The following is a 16,861-nucleotide window of genomic DNA, read 5'->3' on the forward strand; positions in this document are numbered from 1 at the left end:
AGCCAGCATTTTTGTGATGCTGATGACAATAGGGTGTTTCTGGCATAGTTTCATTTTCGTACTCAATCCTAATGCGCATGTTATTTTTAGCCGATTTTTTCCAGAAAAATGGCGTGTGTTGATTCTAGAATCAAGTAAATACGTTATAGCCATCAGCAAGCCCATTGTCTTCGCCTGTTGTACTGGTCAACAAGGACGAGACACTCGGATCTTCTGTGAACTATAAACACGTCAGCAATATTACGAAGAGAGATGGCTACCCGTTGCTTCGACTTGACGCCTCCTTTGACCAGCTCCGTCATGCCAAATACTTTGAATCCCTTGATCTATGTAGCTGGTACTGGCAGATTGAGGTGGGTGAACGTGATCATGAGAAAACTGCATTCATCACCCCCGATGGGTTGTACGAGTTCAAGGGGCCCCCTTCGGTTTGTGTTCCACTCCTGCCACCTTTCAAAGAATAATGGGCACTGTCCTGTTGGTCTCAAATGGAATTCGTGCCATCTACCTTGATGATTGTGTCATTTTCTCTGCCATTTACGAAGATCGTCTCAAAATCTTGGCTGCATTGCTGGTGGCAATTTATTTGGCTGATCTCTGTCTAAAAACCAGCAAAATGCCTCTTTGAATTACAGTGGCTGAAGTTTCTGTGCCATGTTGTGAGCGCTTGGGGTTTTAGCCCTAACCTCGACAAGACTGCTGCAGTAATTTCGCTGCCAACCCGCACCAACAAGCGCGCTGTGCGCTATTTTTTTTTTGGTCTCTGACCATATAAACGTTTTCGGCAAGACTTCCCCCTGCTAGCCGAGCCTCTGACACATCCGACAAAACACCAGCAACCTTTCATCTAGGCTCAGGAACAGCTTGAGGAGCTCAGCAAATGCCTCTAAACTGTGCCCATACTTGGCCGTTTTGATGAGGAGGTGGGTTTGGAGCTTCACACCGATTCCAACAACATCTGCCTGAGTGCAGTTCTCATTCAGTGGCAAGATATGTGCTGAGCGCTTGATTGCTTACACACAAGTTGCACCCTGTCGCAGTCCGAGGTGAATTATTATACCACTTTGAAAAGTGTGGGCGAATGAAATTTTAGCCATTTTATGGTTGCCCGTTTCAAGTTGTGAGTAATCACCATTCACTTCGTTGGCTAGCGAACCTTAAAGACCCTTCGGTTACAGGAATTCGATGTCACCATCATTTTCAAGTCAGGCAAGAAACTCTGCAATGCTGTCTACCTATCCTATGCTTCTATCCCATGCATAAAAGATCCGCTTTTCTTGGTGCCCTAACCTTGTCTGTCCTCGCTCAACATTAGAGAGAGGACACAGAGCTGTGGCCCCTCATAGAGTACCTCGAAGGCCGCATCTCGTCACCACCCTCTCTCTTCATGCGCAGGCTGTCAGCATTGTGCTCGTGGGGTGGAGTCCTCTACAAGAGAAACTACGGCCCCACGGGCATACTGCACTATCAGCGTCAAATGAAATGTGAACCGCGGAAAGCCTGGCCAAAGGTCCCACTTGCGCATCAGCGTGTCGACAGGAAACCCAGGCGCGCCCATCCGGTTCGCGATACTTTTGCTTCTGTTTTCTTTGACGTTCTTTTCCGTGTTTCGCCACTGGAGCGCCACAATCATTCTTTCTATGTATGGAAACTAGCGCAGCGCGATCAGTTTTTTATTGTTCGCTTTGCAGCCAGACGCTGATAATATACGACGATGATGGAAGCAAAATCATAGCGCTGCAGGCAAGCGAGCTCAGAACGGCCGCTTCACTGAACTACGTGAACCAGAGCCGCTGCCGCCAGCGAAACCACGCTTCGCAAGTTTCCATACGTAGAAAAAATGGATGTGGCGCTCCAGTGGCAAGAACGCGACAACAAACGTCACAGAAAACAGAAGTAAAAGTATCACAAACCGGATGGGCGCGCCTATGCTTACTGCCGACAGGCTGAATCATAAGCTGGGCCAGTGGCCGCGCTTCCGCAGTTCGCATTTCATTTGATGCTGACAGTACATGCTAGTGGTTCTGACAGTGCTGTGTGGTGAAGTTTTTCAAGCATATAAAGTTCCTTCTGGGCACCTCGGCTTTTCTGAAACGTTGGCACGGGCACGTCAGAACTACTACATGCCCAGGCTTGCCATGAGTGCCAACATCGGAAAATACCACCTGTCAAGCCAGCCAGACTGTTGGAAGTCCATTGATCTGCTACGAATCCCTGTCACCTGGTCGGCACGGACTTTCTCCACCCATTTCTGACATCATAATTGGGTAGCATGTATTTTGTGGGCGCTACCAACTACCTCACCTGGTATTGTAAGATGAAGGCCCTTCCGTGCGGCACTGCTGCTGGCATTGCTAGCTTTTCATGTTCATCGTAGTCCTTCATCATGGTTCCCCGCAGACGATGTAACCAACAGAGGCTTGGCATTTACATCATCACTTACTCCGGAAGTTGTGCAGCTCAGTGGCACTAGTCACCGAAAACCCACTGCCTGCTATCCTCAAACAAATAGTCGCTGAGTGGCTCACTAAGACTATTGCCGATATGATTCTTATATACATCAGTCCATAAGCATTGTGGTGATACAGTAGAGCCCACTTATTATCAACCTGACAGTCATGCAGATTGCATTCATTGTATCCGCCCGCAACATTTTTCCAGAGGGGCCAGTGCCCCCCCACCGTCTCCAATTGCTTGCACTTGGGTCAGATTTCTGACAATTGAAACACTTCAGTTCTAGGACTCTTTTAATGCAAATCACAGTGGGGCTGAGCTACTTGGCTTCGTAGCCAGTTGTAAAGCATTTGGTATATGAGTATCCTAAACCAATCATGTCCCAGAAGTCGACTGTCTGACCCATGTACATGACCATGATTAGCAGAATTTAAACAAACTATGCTCAAATTTTTTTAATGCAGTTGATCACTCCTCTTGCGTAAAGCTTCCCATCTATAAAGCTTCCCATTTCAATTCGTTTTATATTGCCGTGAATCTTTGCACCATTTGTTCGTTTGCACTCAAAACCGCCGGCACGCGGCTTTATCACTTTGTTTTGTAATTCGAGATACAACCATTTATCTCCATTGATCATGGCCACGTGCAAATGCTTCCACATTTTTGTAGATTGTTGTAGTTGCTTTTGGATCTTTATTTCTAAGGTTCCTTGCCAGCTTTAAATTGAGAGTGGCCAAGAACTGCAGGCATTCAGTTTGATCACCGCCAAGCACGCTTGGGGCTATCGCTGCCGCCGAGTCATTCTGTTCTTAGTGGGCGTGAGGCAGCTTCTTAAACAATTTCTTTTGGAAGCCTTTTCGTTGTCTTCTTGACTATAGTGCCTAGAATATACTGGCTAGTGAGCCGACCGTGGCCTCCCTGGTGGCACCGAGAGCGATGAATGCTGACGGCCGCCGCATAGAGTGCTGCAAGTCGAGAGGGTGTGAACCGCGCCGTCTCACACTCGCGACGTCAGCAAAATGAGTGCTGCATCTTTGCTTTAGTTATGCCGTAAGTGACCATAGCTATCATGGAGGCAGGTTACAGTGTTTGTTTTGAGTCTCTGGCTAGAAGCTACATATTTAGGGCTTGTCGCATGCACGAAAGCTTCGATGAAGTTCAGCACATCTTCGAGCTTCGAACATCCGATGCTTACGAAGTGAACAGGGAAGATGCGTTCTAGAGCTGATACAACATAAGCTTTTTACCTAGAGTACTTTTTCGGCAACATTTTCTCTAGCAAAGCAGGTGAAACACGTCAGTTAATTTTACTGGCTTTTATTCAGATGTTCTGCATGCTTGGTTTTCAGCTAGAATTCTTCGGTACTTACAGAACGCATATGACTCTCCATCGGACCGCGTATAAATAATGAACACTTCTCAGCCAAAAATATGCCTTTGCTGGAAGTGTGCTTTCCTGAGGCTGGCTTTATGCCACATCCACCACAAAGATTTGTCAAGGAAACCTCCCTGTTAAGGATTCGGCCTCTTTGCAAGCTCATTGTGATGGTATGTTTTGGCTTCTGTCTTCCCTTCATATACACTACGGCTACCGCTGATTGCCCATCAAGCAAAGTTGTTTTCTTCAGCTTCACAATAGACGTAAGCTAATTAATCCACTGGTAGAAATGGTACTTCCATCCATGTGACTGGAATTTAGAGCCGTAATGGGTGCACTCTCGCCTCTGAACGGTAGATGTTCACAATCATTTTGCGATTCACCAATTCACCATGCGCTTTCTTCTTTATAGAACCACAGCGTGTGCAGCATTTTTCAATTACTAAGGCTCCGTTGTCGGCACCAGATCGTTCCAGGCTCACCGATTCAGCACTCTCAATGGCTGAGCACAATTAACTCGAGGCTCTCGACGCAGGTCGCCTCTGACGTTTTGCTGGAGGCTTTTGCTTGCACAGATGTCTATTTTTTCTCTTTGCTGCTATTTTAAGCACAATGTGTTTTAGATAATGCGTGAATATCGTAGGCATGGTGTATGGTTTCAGACGCGGTTTATCATGGGGAAGCTCGCTGCATGGTTACTACGGTGATACTGAGCATGCGCTCGATAAAACTGCTCTCAAAATGTTTCTCCCAAACTACAGCAGCTGGCGTCAGCCTTCCGTCTTCTCTTTTGAAGTTTCTTTCCCATTCTGCAAATAGTATCAGATGGTGAAGTAAACATGGAAATGCGCTCCTTGTTCGAGCAGTATACCACTTTTATGCTGTGGCACAAAGCAAGTCTTCTCTTTGCACTGTCGCTTTGGCTTTGACACCTTCTTGTGCAGTCACATGTAGCTCGTTTAGTGATGGACACGGGAGAAAAAAAACAATCGAGAGTTCAGTCCATGATTTGACTACGCGATGAAAGCGCGCAGACCAGATACGCACAAGCACAGAACATGCGCACAAAACCGGCGAAATCACCACAGAACTACTTGGAGGAATGGACGTAATGACTTGCATGTGCAAGCAGCCACACAGGACAATAAACACTGCACCTCGCTCAACAAAATATATGAGCACGAGCAGGTTAATCACACACGCACAACAGGCTGCTGCCTTCTGAACCGAGAAAACCGCGTCGTCTGCTGCAGCCGCACCCTCCCGACAAACAGCGCCCTCTGTCACCATTGGTGGGCTTTCATTGCAAACTGCGCCACCATCTCTCATTGTGCAGCACTGGTGCTCGGCACAGTAGCCAGTATATTCTAGGCACTATATCCTGAATGCTAGAGTGTTGTCGCCACATCGTGACAGTTTGCATCAACCTTTCAACAATGGGAAATTTTTAAAAGTAAATATATAAAATTTATTATGTAAATGAGCAATGAATAAAAAATAACAAAATAGGCTCGAAGTCTTGCCCTCCCACCCTTCCAAGTGAAAAATAAAAAAATAATCAAAATAAGTCAAAATAGTAAAAAAAAATGTTCTGGGGTCCCTGGGTATTGATGCTCATGTACATCCACAGCCTTGCAGTGCATTGCCACACTTGGATTTGTAGTGACTGTGTATTCACTGTAACCAAGTCTCATCTCCACAGATATTCACTCTATCTGATAATCAATGCTATGCCCCTGGTGTACATTATGATAGTCAAATTATTTTTGTTCATACCAAGTGAATATTTGTTATATAACTTAAGGCCATTATAAGTGGTCTAGACTGTGGGACTGTCAACTGGAATCTGCACAGGGACAGTGAACAAGCAAAATATCATGCCAATGGTTACTTCTCAGATTTTATTTTCATGATATGATTACCTTAGAAGGAATTGCTGTTTGATTTCTTCGGTCATTACATGCCACTGGTGTCGTATTGTTCATTCACTTCTGATGGAACTTAAGAACGGCTATAATTAAGCTGCTGACATATGATGCATTACTTTTTATCCCACAGAATGCCAGTGCAATGGACACAGCACTTGCAATGGATCATCCGAGTGCCTTCAGTCCTGTGAGCACCGCACCGAAGGTAAGGGCTTGTCAGTGAAATGTTATTTTTAATTTTAATGTCATGTGAAAAGATAGAGCTATTTAAAGCTGCTCTAATTTAAGTTTTTTGCGTGGCTGGCAGGAGACTCAGTAAATTTAAATGCCATGGCAATAAAGTTGAAATTACTAGCTGTGAACTGAGCTGATTTCCACCTCAGGTTTTAGTTGAAACATTAAACAGTTGAGATGCACTTAGAAGTTACGCATTTTGCTTCAGAGTTTGTGCATTGCGTTTCTGTTGAGAAAAGGAAGGCGCTGTCAGTGAAGTGTTCTTTATATTTGTGAACAGGAACCATAATGTGGCCAGTGGCTTTGTACACCCCAATTCAGGTTTTTCTGTCACAACTACTTACCTGTGCAACCCCTGCAAGTCTCTTGTGTCCTCTCTGCAGGGCCACACTGTGAGCACTGCATTGCTGGCTACCATGGCAATCCCGCCAATGGTGGCAACTGCACTCCTTGTTTCTGCAACAACCATGGCACCTTTTGCCATCGGGAAACGGGCAAATGTAACTGCACCACCAAGGGCATCATTGGCCCAAACTGTGATAGGCAAGTCACAAAGCCTTCCAACTGCCCGTATGCATGCTACAGTGGCTATCCATTGCTTACTGTTCTTTTTCTTCTGCAGATGCGACGAGCAAAATCATTATGTGGGCAGCCCCCAGGAAGAAGGCGGCACCTGCTTTTGTGAGTGCAGCAGGGCCCTTGACTATCTTGCTTATTTTTTTTAGTTTCGGGGGATGCCTTGATGAATGGCAGTAACTGGGGCAGGCAATAAAGTGTGGTATGATTGCATCCACCATTATCTTAAAATCAGTTCAGTGGCCTGAATAACTGGAAATGAACATCTTGAGACAACATGCAGGCTTCATTGTAGTGCTTTTTTTTGTTCCAAATATTTTTTATTGTTGGTTTTGATGATTGATAGCGTGTACTCTATAACAAAGCTTAGAAGTACATGATAATCTAGCCTTCTCTAGCACCCATGTATTGAATTAGTATTTGTAACTGACTGTAGCTATTTTGCGCATAAAATTTGAAAAACAGTGTTAAATTTGTTTAGACAACCAGATGATGTCATAGCTGCCAAGGTACGTCTATTGTAGCAAGTTATTCAAATAAATGTACTGTTTGCACTTATTGCCAGGATGTTCATGGTGGGCTAAATTGGCACAAAAAGATACGGAGCTTTGAAGAGCTCTTGCAGATCTACTGAAGTACAGTTTTGAGCTGGCAATTTCCAAGGCAGCCTGAGGGTTTCCAATTTACCATGGCCTTGCAATTTGTGTTTTGTTTCAGATAATCTCAGTATTGATTTCCAGTACACTTTCAACCTGTCCTCCGAGGACTACTATCGCAACATCAATTTTATGAATGTGCCAATCAAGGTCGTCAATGATGTAGAGTTTACAATCTCATGCTCTGGAAAGGCGTATGTCAACATCTCTATTGGATCAGGTGAGAGCTAGCTGAAAAGTTGAATGACACTTTAAGACATGGTAGTGGCAGGTAGAAAACAATTGCCTAGCGCTTTATTTCTTTCTCTTTCTCTGACTTCAATTGGTTTCTGTACTGGGCTTGATAGAGGTTGTTTAAAGTATGGTTTAATTCTAAAGTTACAGTATTTGATTTATAACATGCCTTACCAACACACTAACAACTCTGGGCTTTTACAGTTTAAAAGGCTATGAATTAGACTTGTGAATATCAATTTTTGGGTTGCGACACGAGCACAAATAACTGAAATTGGTTTTGAATTGAATAAAATATTTTGGATAATTTCAAAAGTCTGTGCAGGTGGTTCAAATAAAAGACAAATGCTTTTCTGTAAAGCACAGCTTTGAAAAAAAAGGGACAGATGCAGATGTTGCAAACAAATTTTGTTTTCACCTATTATCAGCATAATTCACTGTATTATCAGCATAATTTACTGTACCTGTAAGGCCTACCAGCCATTAAATAAGGCTGTGAGAATTGTGTATCTTGCGTGATGCAAGCAAACGCTTGCATCACGATAATCATTTTTCTTTGTATAACTCGTTCAAGATTTGTGTACTTTTTCTGTTGTTAATCTATATGTGTCCCACCCCTTATGTAATACCTTCACACGAGGGTCTTTAAGGAAATAAAGTGAAGTGAAGTGAAGTGTAGTAGTGATAGCAAAAAACTTTATTTTGTAGTTACAATTCTTTGAATAACAATTGCATTAAGTGAAAAAATACTAATATATCACAATTTGATTTAATGCTCACACGACAAAGGAGCCTGTTGAATGCTGTCACAAGGCATTGTAAGATGGCCAGATGGCTCCTTACCGGAGGAGTGACGTTAGCGGTTGATTATCGGAAGGGCAAAGGTGCAGGGCACCAAGCGCAACAAGACAGCTCGCGAAGCAGACACAAGAGCAGCAACCTGAGCTGCAACGCAAGCGGAACCATCCCTTTCACATACCCTTGTGACACCTGAAGACAAAGCGCCAGTTGTATGCAACCGCAAATATAGCGCTCATGACGACAAGTAGCCTGCTTAGCCCTCGCACATTGGTTTCTCTGGACTGCAAATTCCATGATAGGCCCAAACTCTGTGTCAAGCTGAATGCACAAAAATGAAAAGGAGAAACTAGAATGTTAGATGCTGCAGCGTGCGGGCCACTTTGTACACTGTGTGGTTGCGCAGGTTATCGTCAATGCGTTGATATTATGCAAGGCCTAGCATTACTGTGCGTGGGTTTGTGCCGTGACCAGTCAGTCGATTCTTTGAGGAAAGAGCTACAGTAATCCCTCGTTATAACGAAATCGCTTTACTCGAAATATCGCTTTATTCGAAATTTCTTCCGGTCCCGACCCAAACACATGCATTTTAGGTCGCATTACTCGAAGCGCACGAAGAGCTTGACCCGCTTAGAGTGAAGTGGCGAGCGGAGGCGTCTCTGCCGCGGCGGCGACCCTTTTGTGCATGCAGTGTCAAATTAATACCGCCTGCGAATTAGTCTCATGCAGGCACAGAACAGGCCACAAAAGTACCAAACCTACGACCAATGACTTGCCTAGTAATGAGTACCAAGCAAGTGCCAAGTGCTCCCATCTGTTTAAAGCAAATACGAATGGAAGTGCGCTCGAATCAGTCACAACCGCATCGCTGGTGTCCCCCGTGATAGAATCCAAACAAAAATAAAAGTTTCGTGACGCTTTGCGATGCCAGAAAATCGCGGTCTCTTGGATGCCAAAAGGTGGCCAAAAGACCGTGGGCAGACTTGCGCCGTAGCATTCCATGGGGTGTGCTCAGTGAGCAAAATTTTACCGCTCTAAACAACATTTCTGGCGCTGAAACGTGCCAAAAAGCACAAAAGAAGTGTCCCTCCGATTATGATGGGCTCATTCAGGCTTGCGAGTCGCGAGCGAGGTAAGCTTTCGGCAACGAACTGAGCTGCTCCCTGGCTGCCGTAGTCGTCACTAAGCCTAACCGTTTCACATCGGCCAAAGCAGACGAAACTCCCGAAAGCGCGCAAACAACGTCATTCCTGAGAGTTTTCGCTTAAAACGAGAAGGCAACCCGCAGGTCGCGCTTGCATATGCAAACAACGGTGTTGTCAAGCTGCTGCCTGGTCGCACGCCCATTAACGTGTTCGATGCGAGGAGCTACGGTAAAAAATAGGGAAGACCACTTTGGGGAAGCCAGTCTAGAAATTTCCGTGACCCCCCCCCCCCCCATTAAAGCGGCCACTGCCTTCGAAATACCCCAAAATACCCCCATAAAAGCGCCCACTGCCTTCGAAATACCCCAAAATACCGCCATAAAAGCGCCCACTGCCTTCGCGATTCGAAATACCCCGAAGGTTGAATGTATGGGCAGCAACCACGGTCTCGTGCAATGCTTGGTCAGATTAGAGCAGGGGTTGCGCGCGCCCAGTAATTGAACTTGAAATAGCGAAAGCTCACTGCCTTTTTTGTAGCTGAATAAAGTTTTGCTTCACTGAATATACTGTATTTTGATTTCCTCGCTGTTGCGGCGCAATTAACTTAGAAGGGTCAGGGTTCGGGCTAGTGGGTAATCAGCATGAGGATTCATAGCGCACAGAATACACAGGACACAACACAAGCGCTTACTTCCACGGTAGAAGTAAGCGCTTGTGTTGTGTCCTGTGTATTCTGTGCGCTATGAATCCTCAGGCACAATTAAAGCTCGACTGCTTTATATTTTCTCGGGTGGTTGCATATATCGAATTACTGCTTATAACGAATTTTTTTGCTGTCCCGCTGACTTCGTTATAACGAGGGTTTACTGTAAACGCATGTGACAAGTGCACGATGCGACCGGTTAGAAATGTCGTGATATTGCACTGCAAGTTTAGATGAATAGAAATTCATTATTTTTGAATATTTAGGAGGTTTAAATAGCTGGAATAATTAAAGTCCAGAGTGAGTTGATAATTAATTACTGTTTGTAAACTATTCGAAGTTTTGAATATTCGCACACTACAAGTATAAATATAATGTTGTTGAGTGTCACTGTTTTTGCCTTAAATGATCCCTACAGGCCAAGTAATTTTGCAAATGAAAAAAGAGCAGAGAGTTACTGATTACAAGCCATTTGTTCCGACCGGTTTTGGCCAGCACCAATGTGCTGCTTTTGTGTGACGTCAAATTCTATCTAGTGCAGAAAAGCAACTCATGGAAATGAATATTCATCCTGCTGCAGTTAATCTCATTGGAGGGGTAGCGTTTTGAGTGTTAGTCTTAGCAGCGCATGTCTCAAACATTCATCTAGTATTTCTGATGTGCCGTCAACTGAAACTAGTTTTGAAAATTGCATTCAATAAGATATATTTACATGATTGTCCAGTCAGCATGCTTATACCACTTGAAAATCAGACCAATAAATCTTAAGTGCAGTTTTTAAGGTCCTGTTTTTTGTGCATTTACTCCTTTGGGGAGCTAGCTACTATTGTAGTGATAGGAAAAAACAGCCAGGGGCTCAAGGGTAACACCAGAGCGCATTGTTTCATAATGTTTCGCTCTCGATATTGCGAGGGGTGCAGAAGCTTTTGCGTAAAATTTAACAGTACACTAATTTTTCAGGGTTGTCTTTATTGTGAGCAGTCAGTGTTTAGCTCTAGTGGTCACAGTCGCTTTGTCTTAATTGTTTCTAAAAAAAAGGTCGGGGTACCTTGCTAACAGTAATGGCCTTTGGTTTTTGGTAGGAGGCCAGCCCCCGTCACGTGCAGATGGTGATGCTGAACCAGCCCTGTTGGATAGCCGCAAGTGTGACAACATCAAGCTGCCTTTCTACGATGAGAAGCACAACTTTGGCTCGCAAAACACCACTTTTTTTGTCTACGTATTCAACTTCACCACTCCATTTGTGCTCCAGATCTCGTTCTCCCAGCACCGGGCTCTCGACCTGCTCCAGTTCTTCATCACGTTTTCAAGGTTTAAGCTTGCTTACATCTGTGTCATGGTTTAGTGAGCTCATTAACTGAGTTCTTGTTTTTCCTTTCTGAATATGCGACATGTCTAGCCTATGTGAGACTAAGCTGCTACAAACCAGAGAGAGGTGTGCGCTGTGCGTAGATGACAACGGTGATGTCCAGTGTGTTTCGGAGAATCCCGCAAGGTCTAGTAGGTTTGAAGTAAGGGAGTAATTACTAACACCTACCCAAGTGCAACCATATGGCTACAAAGGAAAGCTATACAGATTTCACAGAAACTTCGTTGTTAAAGGAAAACAATGTCCGGGGATCGAACCCAGGACCACCACCTGTCTAGGGGTAGTCACTCTACTATTTAAACCAACCTGGGTGGTTAGCAGATGGCAGAGCACACCTGAATTGATCAACAACTCGAAGTGTGAATGGTGTTAGTCTAATGAAATGCTGCTGAAGGCCACGTTGCTAGATTACACAGGATACCTGCAAACATTTTTTTATTGGTAGGTAAAAATGGGAGTAGTGATTAGCTTTTTTATTAATGGATATTAAGGGCAAGGTTCAGTTAAACTGTGTAGTGTCAAATGGGGTGGCTAATGGCACTGTTCTCACGAAAGTACACTTATTCAAACAAGAAGTTTCAAAGAGCACAGAAGTTCAAAATTTGTGGCATGAGTGTATCGTGCTGTTGGTTGCTGTTGCCATTGTGGGCCTTAATTTGAGGAGCCGCTCTTGTATCGTTTCATGCTTTAAAACGTCATTTCAAAATTTTCAGTTCACTCGGCAGTGTCATGACAGTTCTGAAAGTTATTACATGGCTTTATTGCAATCCTTATTACAAGCCTTTGAAGTGTTAGGTTCATCATTGAAGTCAAAATTACCTTGTATCCAGGGCTTAAAGGGACCCCGAAACACATAATCAGTGCATTGTTTAGGGCTTAAAGGGACCCCGAAACACATAATCAGTGCATTGTTTTACCTCTTGGTTGCATAGAATGAGTTATAGTGATGATATTAGCATCGGTCGTACCGCATATACTCCGGTTTTTAATATTTTAATTAGCTCGCAAAAACAAATTCATGGTGCTGACGGTGTCACCATACAGCGGCGGTTTTTAGCAGTGGATATGACATCACTTGGTGGGAGCTTGATGATTGGACAAACAGTAAATATATTGCAAATTGGGTTAATAACTGGAAATACGTTTTGTCAAATTTTTGGGTTTTATATTACATCAACAAAACCAACTTGTTTGCCTTAGATAAAAGCGCTGTAAGGCAAGTAAAACAAAAATGCACCATCAGAGGCTCTGGCTACTTTTTGCATCGAAGGACATTGCACCTCTCTGTAAACATCCTACGACCTAGCACATAACACTTGTGGCTACTCTCTATGTATCTGAGAACAGCTTTGTGGAATCGATCCGATCGAGCCATTGCACTCTATATGCGTTTGTTTCGGTCCAAAAGAAGGATGCAAAAGAAAAAAGCCATTCATTTCACATTTAGCAGAGCGCATCGTGGAGGATCACCGGGCGGCAGCGCCAGATGGCGTCATGTTCCCGTGAACAGCGCGCGCTCCTTGCTTGCCGTGACCAACCAGCGCGCTAGGAGCGACGGTAGCTTCGGGCTATGGTAGGCAGTAAGCAGTAGCGGTATGCGCTATGCTAAATGTGTTTGATGTCTTGCGCAGGCCGTCACACCGTCACAGTATCTTGCGCTCGAATTCGGATCCAGTTCGGATCGCGTTCTGATCCATAGGTCAGGGACCGCCACTGATCAGTGTTCCCTTCTGCGCCGTTGACGTGACGGTGAAGCATCGCTGGGTCAGCTGGGCATTCACACGGTTGTTGTAACCATGCAAACAGCGCTGCCAGCCTTGGCATGAACGAGTTACAGAGAACAGGCAATCATGGAGTGCAAACTTCTGCGACGTGCTCAGATAGGCTGTTTTGATCGGTCCCACTAAGTGTCGTCATTGGGAGAGTGAAATGGGAATGGGAAGCTGCGCGAAAAATTGAGTTGAGGGCAGCATTTTGTTTGCTTGTATTTTGAAATTTCTTCATTGAATAACTCCCGTTCCTATGCATCGATTCTTGTAATTCTTTTTGAGTCAGCATCTGTGTGACATAAAGATTCCATCTGAAGTGTAACCGGCATCCGTTCAAGCAGTGTTTCGCAGCCCCTTTAAAGTCTGGCTCCATCGGAGGGGGGGTCTCTTCGATTTGAGCATAAGTGAAGAAGGCCATAGAGGGAGAGAGGGAAAGCGGCTGGCAGCCTGTTTTTTGCATAGTTTTATACAAAGGGGAAAAATAAATTTAAAGGTGGTTTTTCATACATAGTTTTATACCAATGCATGGAGAAATCATCAGTTTATTACACAGACCTTAAACAAGTGGCCGAACGAAGCTCCGTTCTAAGGCAGTGAAGCTATCTGAACAGTGTACAGTGGTGCGTGCGTGCACGAATTTGGAGGGTGGGTCTGTGTATGCTCACTTGCAAAAAAAAAAAATCGGTGTGTGCAGATTTTGATTCATCAATACCCAAAGGCAATGAAAGCGAGGGGGTCTCGGACCCCTTTTCAATATTGGAGGGGAGTTTGAGACCCTCCCGAGACCCCTTGACTTTAAGCCCTGCTTGTATCCCAGTTACAATGCGTCTAATTCCAGTAAATTATTTTTCTTCGTGAACTGCGTTGGTTCTCCATCATTCCACTCGCAGAGAACCTGTTGGAAAGCCTCCGCAATTGTAGTTTTATTCTTAGTAAACCCCTGCTGTGTGTTTATTTTGATTATTGATGTCTTGGTTGCCGACAGGTGTCTCTAAAATGTATAGGGAGATTCACAAAGATATTTACTCATTGTGGTGTTGTAAAACCAATTTTTTTATGCCACAATAATTTATTTCAACCTTTTACTTAGTGTCGGTAAGTCATCTGGCAATGCAGGATTCACTGGTCGCCACAGCCTTGCTTTACATCTGGATGCTTTTCTCTTTAGTTGAGTAATTTCTCTTGTAATCCACGGATTGTGGACATGTTTTCTCTTATATTTCAGAGGTACATATTGTGTTGTACATCTGTGAACTATTTCTTTGAAAGTAAGCCATAATTCATTGATATGTAGACTCATCGCAGCTCCTTTTCTCAAAGTAGTCATCACAGTAACTGAATTCGTCAAGTATGGTTGTGTCATCAGCTCTTTTGAAGTCCTTGCAGTGTGCCACGTGTTTTTGCACACTAGCGGATGGACCCAACTGCAAAGTTACACTAAGAAATACTGTAATCTGAAATTCCTGGCAGAATAACAAATGCGTGTGGCCGCATTATGGCACTGCAAGCAGCAGGCCAGGGCGCGCAGGAGCCGTAGGGGGGTGGGCCTTGGGTCAATTGCTCATACTCGAGCAGCACCGCGCCCTTAAGGAGACGGGATCTAGAACTGATCTGCTGTTGTCATGAACACGTGTATATTCTTGGACTACTTGGGTGAGCCCATAAAAGATGTATCTAAACAGTAGCTATCGCTGCTTCATTCTTTCATGAATCTGGCTCCATTTCGTCCTATTCTACTTCTGGAATGCTGAAATCTCCTGTAACAACAACATTTTTGTGCTGTACCCACAGATCATACAGCAGATCATTAAGCTTATTGATGTCCCTTGAACCAATTGCTGGTGCAGGATACAGAGCCCCTACAATCAGTTCTTTGGTTAAAAAAAATTCTTACGCCACACTGTTTCACTGTCGGTCATTTTGCAAAGATATGTAGTATAATTAATCGGCCTTTTTGTAAAAACAGCTACCTACACCACCCCCTCGGCTACCATGATCACTCCTAAGCACGTTGTAACCAGGCGGGCATATCATGCAACCAAGTCTTGGTAATGACAACATGAGTCATGCTCTGTCAAAAAATATTCAAAATCAGCACTCTAGTTTGCAACACTATGAGCATTAAAATTCAGCAGCCGGAACCCTTTATCACATGCAAGTTAAACACCTATTTGGTCACAAAGCAGCTGGCACTTAACAGCATCGGATGATGGATGACTGTTCTCTCATGCGAGGGCACTGGTTTGTCACCTTGTCCCATATGTACATCCCATCATTTGTCTTAATCTTGTCGAAGGCAAGTTTAACCATTTTTCAATTTTTGTTCTGTCGTCTGCAGCGTTGCTCCAAAGACATTTTCTTCTTACATTATACGAAAAGTTCTCTTCAGTGAAGATCTTTGTTCCTTCCATTTTCTTCCGATAGCGTGTTATTCCTTTCTTTTCGTTATGATTTACAATACACACAATGGCTTTGAGAAGACACATAATGATATTGCTGGTCCCGGCTCCCATGGCGCCATCATTTACCAGATAGATCATAAGCTTACAACTTTATCATGCACACTCGGTTAGGGGGTTGCTTGTTGGAGTCATCACTCTTTAATTCTACTTTGCATTCTTCAATGCTCGTCGCTTGAAAGCATGGCATGAGGCAGGGAAATGGCGCACTGCCAGCCAGCTTATCTACGGTGCTGCTGATGGCAGGTGTGACGTCATTTCCTTTGGCTCGTAGCCTGGAGCACACTCGTCGCGGCCCGGCAGCGGCTCACAAAATTTCAAAAATACAGCCGTCTGCTCAAAAATAACTGAAATGACGACTGTATACTAAGGTAATTGTATCTTGAAGGGACCCTGAAATAGTTTTGATGGCTATATTCTAGTGCAACAGATCTCTAGAGGTGCTCTTTGTGAGTATTCGAGTCAAGTTTAAAAGCTCAGCGCGGACCCTATAATTTAGAAATAATTTTTGAAGATTGCTGCTCGCAGTAGCTCGCAACCGATTTGGGCAACACCTTACCATGAGTTCTTAGCCACCCCCACCCTGATGAAGTCAATGGGCAGTCTTGGCGAGCCTTCTCATTGGGCGTGCTGGATGAAGCCTTCTCATTTAGTGTGCTAGATGAGGCTAGATGGGGTGTGGAAGGGTGCAGTCCAGACCTGTTTTCTTTCCTTTTTTTTGGCAGGTCAGTGTGTATAAGTTGAGGGGGTGAAGAGGAGCATCATTTTTAATTGCCGATATATTCGATGTTACTGAAGATAGCTTAAAAACTTTTGCGGTGTGGTGATGAGTGATGGAATCCCGATCGCTTGTGCACTTTTCCTGTCCTCAGTAAATATCATTTTATGGTCCATTTAAGAATGCAAATGTTGTGCTTACTCAGGATTTTCAGATATTTGTTCAGTGTCCATTTAAAGGATGCAGGTTTTTTTTTTGTTCCCCTCACTTCTCTTTCTGCACCCTTTCTGTCCCTCCTTTCTGGAGCAGGCAGGTGTTGTGCCCCTCTGTTGTACTTTCCATGTTTGCATACTAAACAATAAGTCTGTCCTGATCGGGGCTGTACTAGGGCCTGCCGTATTTTCCAAGTGAATGTAACAATTTCTGAGTGCAAGGCAATT

The 16,861-nt window shown here is 44.2% G+C and overlaps 1 protein-coding gene across 1 annotated transcript in view; it reads left to right on the forward strand.

Annotated features, from left to right (window-relative positions):
- Positions 1-16,861, forward strand: part of LOC144128867 (attractin-like protein 1) — an 82,159-nt gene that overhangs the window by 44,277 nt on the left and 21,021 nt on the right. The window contains exons 10-14 of the mRNA XM_077662677.1: positions 5,891-5,965; positions 6,378-6,537; positions 6,617-6,675; positions 7,288-7,446; positions 11,189-11,417. Of these exons, the coding sequence (XP_077518803.1) occupies positions 5,891-5,965; positions 6,378-6,537; positions 6,617-6,675; positions 7,288-7,446; positions 11,189-11,417 (682 nt within the window). The remainder of the gene's footprint in view (positions 1-5,890; positions 5,966-6,377; positions 6,538-6,616; positions 6,676-7,287; positions 7,447-11,188; positions 11,418-16,861) is intronic.

This window comes from Amblyomma americanum, chromosome 1 (assembly GCF_052857255.1).
Source record: "Amblyomma americanum isolate KBUSLIRL-KWMA chromosome 1, ASM5285725v1, whole genome shotgun sequence".
NCBI lineage: Eukaryota > Metazoa > Arthropoda > Arachnida > Ixodida > Ixodidae > Amblyomma > Amblyomma americanum.